Consider the following 12,500-nt stretch of genomic DNA (forward strand, 5'->3'; position numbering starts at 1 on the left):
ACACACACACACACACACACACACACACGTGCACGGCAGGTGTGTCTACGTGGCTCCTCCTGGAAGTGAATAAGACCATAATGAATTAAATAACTTTTGTAATGATCGGAATTAGTAGAGAAGTTGGAGCGTCTTGCCTGTAAATCGGATCCGAACCAAGCTGGAGTGTGGAAAATGTGTGTGTGTGTGTGTGTGTGTGTGTGTGTGTGTGTGTGTGTGTGTGTGTGTGTGTGCACTCGAAAAAGAAATATGTAATTTTTTGCTTATAGTATAGCAGTATATATTTTATTTCTAGTAAATAATTTAATGCATAAATAAGAGAGAGAGAGAGAGAGAGAGAGAGAGAGAGAGAGAGAGAGAGAGAGAGAGAGAGAGAGAGAGAGAGAGAGAGAGAGAGAGAGAGAGAGAAGGAAAATACATTAAACGAAGGAAATTATATTCCTTTGTAAAGGAGTACGTACAGGTAAAATAAACAATCTAAGAACAGAAAGGAGGAGGCGAGAGAGTTGGTGAAGAGGAAAAGGAAGAACAGGAGGAGGAGGAGGAGGAGGAGGAGGAAGAAGAAGAAGAAGAAGGAAGAGAAAGGCAAGGAAGAGGCATATGAAACAATAGAGGGAGAAGAAAAAGACAGAGGAGAGGAGAACGAGGATAAAAAACAATGGCATGTAGATGAAAAGGAAGAGGAGAAGCAGAAGGAAGAAGCAAAACACATATACAGCGAAATAATTTGAAGGAAAAGTCAGGAATTACCACTCAAAAGTCAAGAATTACCACCTCTCTCCTCAAATCACAAACCTTTACAGAGAGAACGCATACCTATAAATCTACCAGAGTGTCCTAGAGCCAACAGAAGCCCTGCAGAAAACGAGACAAACAAGGCAGTGGTCTTCATAGAGTTACGTATCATAGCAGGTCCCAAAAATAGAGCAGGGCCTCGGAGTAATGCCAATCTTAATGAGGCCATCGCTCGCTGCAGCCCACCCCAGAGGATCACGCCGCCTGCACCCGCCCGACCCCCGCCATTACCAGCCATCCTGACCAAGGGCGCCATAACTTGGGGATTAGAGAGAGAGAGAGAGAGAGAGGGAGAGGGACAGGGATGCGTAATTATTATTTACTGAATTGAATAACTATGTCACGGTTCTCCTTCGTGACATTTTATATCTTGATTTCTCCATTGTTTGTTTTATATTGGAGTCATTCATCATTTTGTTTTCATGTTCATTAGATGTTGATTTCATATTCTTACACACACACACACACACACACACACACACACACACACACACACACACACACACACACACACACACACACACACACTAAACAAAGTCCCCCTTCTTCCTTGTTATCTTTACCAAACACAACCCAGCCATCGTCAAATCCTAACCTAAGTCACGCCGCTTCACTCGCCTCTCCTCGCACCTTTGTTCTTTGCCTCCTCTTCTCCCTGGACTTGTGATGAGCAGCCTCTCCAAACATTGCCTCGCGTGCACCACCAGTCCTTTGCTCTGGAATCTGAAGGGCTTGAATCTGCACGCCGCTATCTGTATGCTAACACTACCGAGGCTGAATCCAACACCTGCTACCCACACAGACATACACACCAACACGCCCACACCTACACAATTGCTTTCCATCAGCTTCAGTAAAGGGTTTGCCGAAGGTGCACTGGAGCCATCCACACTCGCCTTCCATTCGCCTAACAAGAGCGTGTCTGAGCGACGCCGTGTAAACACAAGGAGGAGAAAAGCCAGAAGCATATTTATTGTCACTTACCTGCCCCTCCCATCTTGTCCGTAACGCCTCCAAGCCACGCGCCGCTTCTCTCCCGGCCCCACCCTCGCGTGGGCTTCACTCCACGGTAATAATGTTTGTTTACCTCCAGCTTGGTGTCATAAAGATCTTGGATGTTTTGTGTGTGTGTGTGTGTGTGTGTGTGTGTGTGTGTGTGTGTGTGTGTGTGGTAATCGTTTACGGTTTATTCCTAAATGTACTTTAAAAATTTCACATACAAATTCCTAAGATACATGAAAATATTAAATAAACTTAAAAAAAAAAATGAGCTTAAAAACAAAATGGGGGATGCGAATAATTTATGAAGAAATAATGCAATGAATGCCGCAAGGAAGGATCATGACAGTTATTAAACTCAGTGACTGCTATAAACACGAGGAGAATAATTGCATATGCTGTGACCTGTAACTACCACAGGACCATTTCAAGCTTGATGAAATTAAATTAAAAAAAGACCTAGGAAGACACTGCTTCTGCAGCTGAGTGGTAGATGACTGGAATACGAGTTGGCTCAGCAATTAGGTTATTAGTGTCGAGTCAAGAGAAAGTTTTAAAAATTGATTAAATATTGAGAGGGATGGTAGGTGGATATACGTATGTGTGTTTCATACATGGGCTGCCTCGTGTAGATCTGCTGGCTTCTTGGAACTTCACTTATATTCTAATGTCCATAATGTTACAAGACTTAGTGCCTGTTTAGCAGCTATTGCATGCAGTGATGGGCTACAAGAACCTGTGAGGCTCTGATGATATGAGGCGAAGAGGAATTGTGTGGCCCAGAATGTCATAGCGATTTGCGAAGATTGGATCAAGGAAACTTAGGATGAGAGGAGGGTGCAAGCTTGATGAAATATTTCGGAACTACGTATTTTCTCGTCGTATTTTCCCAAGCAATTTCCAGCACGACGAATACGAGTATTTGTCTCTGGGACACGAGATCGAGGGGGAGACAAGGAGTGAAATGGAGAGATGGACGTGTGGTGGAGTGGCAAAGAATGAGGGTAACTGAAGAATAGACAGGAATTGGGGGAGATTAGCTGTCTGAAGCACCCGACCGTACATCATCGTGCTGCTCTCTTTAGCAGATGACTGGAAGAGATTTAATGACTGGAAAATACTTGATTGCAACAGACTTGACCAGAACAGACTTGATGACTGAAAGAGACTTGATGACTGGAACAAACGTGATGAGTGGAACAGACTCTAATAGAACACTCTTGACTGGAGCTGTCTTGAATGGAACAGACTTAGATAACAGGAACAAACTTGATGAAAGGAATAGACTTAGATGGCAAGAACAGACTTCATGACTGGAATAGACATAGATGACTTGGAATAGCCTATAAAATTACTGGACTAGACTTAATGGGTGACTAAAATAGACTCATGTCGTTACTGCCAAATCGATAGCGTGGCTTTAAAAGATCAGACACATTTGTGGAGAGGGATCATAAGTATATATAGGAATGAATGTTTTAGACAGGGACTGATACGTGTAAGAATGCTTTTTCTGACCTTTTCTCCTATGATCTTATGTTCTTACTTATAACTTAATATACTGCCACACCACCTCTCACGTCTGGCAGGCCTTTTGATTCATAACGCCACCAGACACAACGCTTAGAAAAAGGTGGAACAGGGCGAAGAAAACGAGAAAAAGGTGGAACAGGACAAAGAAAACGAGCAGCGCCACACTCACAGCATTCCTAGGGCGTCCCATGAACAAGCCACGTTCCGCTGCACCCACCACCTTTACAAAGGCTGCTGGTGGCTCCGTCAGCTCTGGTTGGTGCTATTAATAATAAATTGTAACCGATGATGTAAAGGAAACTGTATCGATCACCTGCAGCAATTCGTCACGGCTTTGTTGGCTTATGTTTCATTCACACTTGCCTCTGGTGGTGCGAAGATTAATGCTGGTTTTTATCGCCCCTTTTTTCGACGCGTGGTGTTTGTGCTGTGGTGTTTGGCGGAGGGTTACAGTGTGTTATGACGCTCAACACAAAGCAGGCTGCGCGGTGGGGCGGCGATGACCCATATTGGGCTTCGTTTGAGGGCGGAGGGTGTGTGTAGGATGGCCCCACACACACACACACACACACACACACACACACACACACACACACACACACACACACACACACACACACACAACCACACACACAGACACACAACCACACACACACACACACACACACACACACACACACACACACACACACACACACACACACACACACACACACACACACACACACACACACACACACACACACACACACACACACACACACACACACACACACACACACACACACACACACACACACACACACACACACACACACACACACACACACACACACACACACACACACACACACACACACACACACACACACACACACACACACACACACACACACACACACACACACACACACAGAGAGAGAGAGAGAGAGAGAGAGAGAGAGAGAGAGAGAGAGAGAGAGAGAGAGAGAAAAAGGATATGCGTTCCAAAGCACACATAAATAAATGCATGAAAGGTTCGGTTAATAAAAGAAGGCTTCAGTGGACAACCCATTCTCTCTCTCTCTCTCTCTCTCTCTCTCTCTCTCTCTCTCTCTCTCTCTCTCTCTCTCTCTCTCTCTCTCTCTCTCTCTAATGCTGCCATCTGTTCTGTTTAATCACGACAAACGAAACGAGGCCGCGAGGATGTTGGTCCACCAGATGGCGTCTTCAGAATGCTATACGTTCAGTCTTAATCTAATGAAATATCCGCCCTCATGGACCTCATTCCTCACCGCTGCAACACACACACACACACACACACACACACACACACACACACACACACACGACAAACAGGTTACTACGTTCTTTGATTCTAGATAACTGACCTTTTTCACCTTGAATTAAAATGGACCAGAAATATTATGAACTTCATGGCTCCTAGAACTCGCTTTATTGCTCACTGAAGGGAAGCAGCTTTCAGTTGGACGTTTGTTTTATTTATTTATTTATTTATTTTTTTGCTTCTTTTCAACGGCACCATATGACTTTTTTTGTTACGCGCCAATAATGAATCTGTTCATAAATCTCTTTCCTGTTTTACTTGTTCGGGAGCGACAAATTAGGACTTTTTTTTTACTCCTTTTTTTTTCTTACTCCTTTTTTTTTTTTTTTTTCATCATTTTGTGCTTTCAGCTGTACTTCTTCACGCTTCAGAGAAATGAAAACAAATCACTTTCACGTAGTCCTGGTCTTTTACTACCAGACTCTCTTTTACTTGAAATACTAAAATGCCAGTCTACTCTTGACATTTAGTTCTTCAGATCCGAGTTTTATACAAACAGAGGAGCTGCTGACATACATTAAGATTTCACTGTGCCGGAACTCGGGGCGTATAACTGTCTGTGAATGTGTTGGTATTAACGTTCTCCAATCTTGAGGCGCGCAAACTTTAGTTCACTTCAGCCTGCTTTCCCAGGGTCCAGGGTCCGAATACACAAACACTTCCACTACATTCCAAAGGCTCCAGTTGAAGTAACAAGTTTTTAAGGGAGTTTTTATGGTTTTAGTGATAGATTAACGAGATTTTTGCATTATCAACAAAAAAATCTTGAAAATTCCGCTAATCATTTCTGTGGCCTTTGAAAATAGTAGTGAGAAAGCAAAGCGTTTCTGTATATAGGCCTAGGATAGAGAGGCGGTTCACTGACGGTATCTTAGCTTTCCATCTGCTGAAACTCACGGGGGTTTATGTTTCTGTTCTCAATAATTGCAAGTCTGTTCTATTACTGGCTGAAAATTCCAATGAAGATGTGAACGTATACAGCCGCAAGGAAACACCACATGCTTCTGAACATGATATTTTGCAATGTGGCTGACCCTTTCCAGTACACCACTCATTCCATTGCACCGTCTGGGCGTGTTTCTCATTCATGGCAGTAAGGCATGGCAACTCTGATTTATCTGTAATGAGGGATCGCTCTAGATTGAAATGAGCCAGTAATTATTATTCTTCTCTTTTCAGTTGCTCCCATTAGAGGTCGCCACAGCGGATCATCTTTCTCCAATAGGCTCTGTCTTCTTCGCCTTCCTCTGTCACACCCACCACTTCCATGTCTTCTTTCACCGTATCCATAAATCTCCTCTTTGTTCTTCCTCTCTTCCTTCTGTCGGGTAGATCCATAAATGAACATGTAATTAGAGAAGGAAATTTCACCACTCAATGTTAAACTAATCATACATCTGTCTTGATTATTTTATATGATACTTGTCTCAGGAAAAATCGTAGATAGGGAAACAGTGACTCGTATTACGTATGCATATCATTGATGCTTTATGATATTTTCTTCTCTTGTGAGGAGCTCATCTTACCTGCTTGTTTCCCCAACAGGTGCGGCGAGGGATGGGACAGCCGCTGCTACTGTGCATGGTGAGTGTTAATCTTTTCACTGTTAAACTTTTCACTGCTAAAGAATTTTTAGGGTTTTCCCATAATCCCCCTGAACTTCTTTGTCGCTTATTTTTGTACGAGTCTCTCTAAAATAGGCCTGCATCTTAGAAAAGGCAAAATTATTCTCTTAATCTCTCTTTTTTTTTTTTCTTTGTATCCATGCAGTATTTTTTACAACGCTTCTGAATGCTAGCAAAAATTATCATAACCTTTAAAAAATCAATTTGCAATGCCCTTACCTGAACCCACTCGCGATATAGATCTCAACCTTTACCTTCTCCTCATCACACTCCCTCCTCATAATTAATTTGGCGCCCACATTGTAAACGCTTTAACATAAGGACTATTTTTCAAAGGCCGTAGAGATGATTAGTCAGATTTTCATGAGAGTTTTTCCTATGAGGATGCAGAACTCTTGTTAATCTATTACAAGAGTCATAAAAATGCCCTTGAAAACCCTAATAAATTTCACTAAAGCATGTTTAAACTACTCAAGATCAAGCGATGCAAACGTTTGATGTACGAAGGAGGGACTGAAAGATATCTTGAGGTAAGAGTGAAAGGGACAGGTGTGGGCAGCAAACCCTGAGAGGATAGGTTAAGAAATGCAGACTGTTTATGGTGAAGGTTAGGCGTGAATTGCGGGCTAAGGAATGGATAGGTCATTGGAGGGAGCTGCACTATCGATTATTAGATGTAGGGCAGCCAGGATGGTTAGAGTGTGAATTATAGGCGAGGTCACGGTTGACTCAGAGCCCAAGATTAAAGGTGCATTTTGCAACGACCACATATATAAATATAATCTTTTTTTTTTTTTTTTCGTTATATCCGTAATATCACTTAAAAATAATTTAGTCTACAAAATGGACAAGTGATTCTGCCAAATGTCTATAGGACGTTGTCGGAAGCCAAACTATTGTATAAAAAAAGATTCTATATAGGATCCGTCCACACACTTCCCTCTCCTTTAACAAAAGGTAAGGAGTCCCGCCAGCCGACGTGGTCTGCTGCCCATTAATACAGGCTGGGTGTTAAAATGTTCCTTACCGTCACGAGGCCTCAGTATTTACGAGTTTCTTCGATAATAATCATTAACCACTATTAATGGCCCATAAATACAGATGAGGTACTTCACCAATTATCTTTTGTTAATGGTGCAGAATTTCGCCACTGGTGGGTAGTGCAGCCACTAAACGTATTCCAAAGCTTGCCGGTAGATGGAGGCATCTCACTAAATAGTTTATTACTCTTCCGCCAGAGGGTAGTGCAGTTGCTAAAGCTGTGCAGAAGCGTACCTTTACAGGGCAGTGTTACAGTTTGATAGTTAAAAGATCTTCTGTCGGAGAACACTGCAATCGCTAAGTTAATTCAGAAGCTTGCTGATAATATCCTGATAAAACACATCTCATGTCCAATTATCGACAACAAGTTTCCCGGCGTTGTACAGCGAACAGACAAAGTAATCAGCCGGAGATATAAGACCAATACACCAAGGCAGTTGCAGTGATAGACGTGTAAACGCTGAATCATTACTGCCACGGATGAAAATAATAAAACTTGGCTGCGTGGGTTGAACGTGCGCAGACTTTCGGGCGTGGGGTGAACGTGGGGATAAATTTTTACGCATAATAGTTTTGTTGGTATGGGCACACGCGATATGGGTACGGTGCTGGTGCGGGTGTGAGTCACATATACCAAAAGCATAGTGGTTTCAGGACGGTGTGTGCATAAAGACAGAAGGCATGAGTTGGGTAAGAATATATGTGTGTGTGTGTGTGTGTGTGTGTGTGTGTGTGTTTTGGGGGGGGACGTTAGAGTATTTTCCAAGTTTTCATTGCAGGCAAATTTTGGTCTTTATGTTTAGTTTTGTCTTAATTAAAGTTTCCTGTTTTGGTAAGTGCTGCATTTTTGCTTTAATTAAAAATCCGTTTTGCGTTGGTTCTCTCTCTCTCTCTCTCTCTCTCTCTCTCTCTCTCTCTCTCTCTCTCTCTCTCTCTCTGAGCCCGTCTGTCCACTAATTTACACACACACACACACACACACACACACACACACACACACACACACACACACACACACACACACACACACACACACACACACACACACACACGCACACATTTCCATCATTCTTCTGCCTCACATCATTCGTCCATTTTCCCTCTTCGTTTCTCGTAAGCGTGAGAAGCCTTTAGTTCATCGCAATGCGCCGCTTCATTTCGATTCCAACTCGCCGTATTTACCCTCGTCAGTCTGGCAGAGCAGCAGCAGCAGCAGCAGCAGCAGCAGGAGGAAGGCAATCACATCGGCCCGCGCTTAGAGGGGGGAAGGAAAAAAATGTCGAAATGGGAGAGAAAAAACAAAAACAAGAAAGATTACAAAATTAAGCTATTTTGACGGCCCGATTTAAATTCCGCCCAAACTTTTGAAACAACGGCTTCGTGTGTTTTTTTTTTTTATGTGGAGGTTTCATTGGCTGACCCGAGCACACACACACACACACACACACACACACACACACACACACACACACACACACGTACACAATTTTCTTATTCTGTGCTGCCGTGAAATAGAGGGAAACGTTAACCAAACATTTCTGTTTTCATTTATTTTGTGAACGTATAAAATGGAGAGCGAACGAAAGAAAATAAAATTGTACTACCTACGTGCGGTGGCCATGAAGAGGGACAGAAATAGATTTGTGGAAGCGTAGCGTAAAGAATTCGACAATTTTTTATATAGATTAGGTAGGAGGAGGAGGAAGAGGAGAAGGGGGATGGTGGTGATGGTGGTGGTGTTGGTGGTGGTGATGATGATGATGATGATGATGAGTATAAGATGGAGAACGAAAGAGGAAACAAGAGTAGGATGAAAGAAGATTAGAGGACGAAATGAGGGAAGCAAAATAAAAAGGACGACAAGGAGAAAGACGGTGAAAGGGAACAGGAGGGAGACGAAAGAGGAATAGAGGAGGACGAGAAGAAAATGTAAAGTGGGAAGACGAAAAATGAAGAGGATAAAACGAGGAGAATGGAAAAAGAAGGAGCAAAGCGAAGAAAAAAAAAAAAAGAAAGAAGAATAAGATGACAAGTAGGAGAGAGAGAGAGAGAGAGAGAGAGAGAGAGAGAGAGAGAGAGAGAGAGAGAGAGAGAGAGAGAGAGAGAGAGAGAGAGAGAGAAATGAAGGACAGGGAGCATGGAATTGGAGAGCGAGTGAGAACGGGAGTGAGGAGTGAGAGAGGCAGCATCAAAGTAAGGCTGGACGAGACAAAGGCGGAGTGAGTAGTGTGGCGTGACATGGAGAGTAGGTTTCGCTTCCACCGCAACAATGATACTGAACCGAGATTTCCTTCCAGGACTTAAACATTACCTAGTTGTACAGTTGCCTTAAAAAGTGACGTCTTGTTGGTAATGTTCCGCAAAAAAAAAATAAATAAAATGAAATCAGTAGTAGAGGGGTCTTGAGGGATATGACAAGGGTGACATAAATAAAATCATCAGTGTCAGGAATCAGGATAGGGCAAGAAGTAACGGGTTCAAGCTTGATAAAGTTAGATTTAGAGAAGAGATAGGAAGAAACTGATTCTCAAATACAGTAGTAGATAAATGGAATGGACTTCGTATTCAGGTTTTTAGTGCCAAGTCAGTAGGGATTAAAAGAAGATTGGACGAATTTATGGGTGGGAATGACAGTGGAAATAGTTTTATACAGGGATTGCCACGAATAGGCATGATGGCTTCTTGCAGCTTTCCTTGTTTTCTTATGTTCTTAACTCGTATTATATTCTTAACAACTATCACATCCACAGTTCTTCTTGGTCTTTGTGGAGCTTTTAATTCAAAGCAGTTTTTGAGTCTATCAATTTTTATTCCACTTAAGCCTTTCAGTATTACAGTATTAATTCATTTTTATTATCGATACCATTAGATAATTTTGTGATGTTTATGATGTTTTTTCGCTATTAAGGAGTTAAAATTATCTACACTTACTCATTCTTTATAGTTTTGTTCTTCATTTCCTCTAAACGAATTGAAACGGTGGATTTTTAAGAAGTTCGGAGGTTGACTTGTTTTGAATGGGCTGAAGACTTGAAATTCTCTGGCCTGCGCGACGTGCTATCTTTGAGTAACTGTGCGTATGGTTATTGTGCTTGGGTTATTGTTGTTGTTGCTGGTGTTGGTGTTGTTGGTAGTGGTGGTGAAGATGGCAATGGTGATGGTGGTAGTGATGGCGGTGACGTTCTTACTGCAGACACGTATCATTGTTCTTTACTTTCACTTTATAAATTCATGCGTAGCGAGATTGACAAACAGAAACGAAGATGACAAGATTATCATGTATACATTTATTGTATTTACTTGTTATATTTAATTTTCAATCATTTGTATACTTCTTAGAATGAGTATAGATCCTTGCGTTTTTCCCTGTGTGTGTGTGTGTGTGTGGGTGTGTGTGTGTGTGTCTGCCATCTCTCACCGTGCCGCTCGCAGTAAGTTATTTACGGTAGAGCAGTTACAAGCGCAAAATCACAAATTCTTTAGAAATCTGAATTTTACTCCAGTGTTTGCAGTCGCAACCACTTCACGCAAGACTTCAGGAATTATTGAATTGCTTAGGAGTTCAACGAAACCTGTGGAATAAACGTAGTTATTTCGACGCAACGTTCGTTACAGGTATAAAAAAAAAAAAAACGTGTGTGTGTGTGTGTGTGTGTGTGTGTGTGTGTGTGTGTGTGTGTTGTGTGTGTGTGTGTGTGTGTGTGTGTGTGTGTGTGTGAATGTGAAGGGACACACACACACACACACACACACACACACACACACACACACACACACACACACACACACACACACACACACACACACACACACACACACACACACGCACACACACACACACACACACACACTAATATTTACCTAGCCAGCAGTACTATTTCACATGTATTGCTTACCTTCCACATTCTTTCACGAGACATCGAACTGTTGGTTTCTTGTTTACTATACCAGCGTTCCAGCTATCGAACTTTGGGGATGTAAAGAAAGTTTTTTTTTTTCTTTTTTCTCTCTCTCTCTCTCTCTCTCTCTCTCTCTCGTCTTTCTCTCTCTCTCTCTCTCTCTCTCTGGTAAACAGAAGAGAAGGGCAAAAGGCAGTAAAACGTATAAATAGAAGCACAAAGACGCGTACCTGACAAAGAAATTAAACCCTGCGGCGTAATAGGGTAGATTTTTTGCAAGTTTAGGGAAAGGCTGTCGAGGAATGAGTGCACGAGTCTTGATTACTTTGGGATTTTAACACAAAATTTATCAGCCTCACCAAATGACTCCCTACGTTCTGTCCCCTTCATTTTCCTTTCTAGATCTATGTTTCTCTCCTCTCCACCACCCTTTTTCTCACGTCCTGTAATGTCGTTAACTTTTTTAACTTAATGTAATGAGTTGATTTATTTGAATGACCCTAAGCGATCACTGAGATATAAAACAGCTCACAGTTCTGAAGGTAATGTTTAAAGCATTTACAGGAAGAATAAAAAGAATTGAAAGGATATGTTTTCCAATGTTTAGGCAGCAAAATGTTTAGAGATTGCTGTTGAACGAAATATCTCTTGAGTGGTTTGTGATTAAGGAAAGGTCAGTTAAATACTACTGAAGGAGTTGGATGAGCAAAAATAAAGCCAAACCTATTGTATTCTAAGCAACTGATTACTGATTTTTATGCTTTATTCTAACGTTCTACAGATTGAGGAATACGAGTATAAAGATCAGTCATTGAGTACCAAACAATGACTTGTCGTGCACCAAACAACCACTCAGATTCACAGAAAGCATGGGAGGTTAGTTGGGTCAGTTGGGCGTGTTTGTGTTTGGTGCTGATCTCTGCTCTATTTTGTTTGGGTGATAATTAAAGAAGTGTGTGTGTGTGTGTGTGTGTGTGTGTGTGCGTGTGTGTGTGTGTGTGTGTGTGTGTGTGTGTGTGTGTGTGTGTGTGTGTAAAAAAAGATTTACCCTATACACTCTACACCAATTCACAAAGATGGTAAAAACAAGCGATACAGTAAAATACTAGTAAAATATAATTGTCTGTGTCAGTTAGTCTGCCTGCCTGCCTGTCTGTCTGTCTGTTTGTCTGTCTGCCTGCCTGTCTGTCTGTCTGTCTGCCTGCCTGCCTGCATATATGTCTGTCAATCCGTCTGTCCGCCAGTCTGTCTGTATAAAAAAGAAAAAATGGTTTACACTCC

The 12,500-nt window shown here is 42.0% G+C and overlaps 1 protein-coding gene across 6 annotated transcripts in view; it reads left to right on the forward strand.

The window, feature by feature from the left end:
• Positions 1-12,500, forward strand: part of LOC135110958 (neural-cadherin-like) — a 212,963-nt gene that overhangs the window by 55,857 nt on the left and 144,606 nt on the right. For all 6 annotated transcript variants that reach the window (XR_010273510.1, XM_064023676.1, XM_064023677.1 and 3 more), the window contains one exon: positions 6,200-6,238. Coding sequence is in view for 5 of the 6 variants with exons in the window: in XM_064023676.1 (XP_063879746.1) it covers positions 6,200-6,238 (39 nt within the window). In the remaining variant the exon portion in view is untranslated. The remainder of the gene's footprint in view (positions 1-6,199; positions 6,239-12,500) is intronic.

Source organism: Scylla paramamosain, chromosome 21 (genome assembly GCF_035594125.1).
Source record: "Scylla paramamosain isolate STU-SP2022 chromosome 21, ASM3559412v1, whole genome shotgun sequence".
NCBI lineage: Eukaryota > Metazoa > Arthropoda > Malacostraca > Decapoda > Portunidae > Scylla > Scylla paramamosain.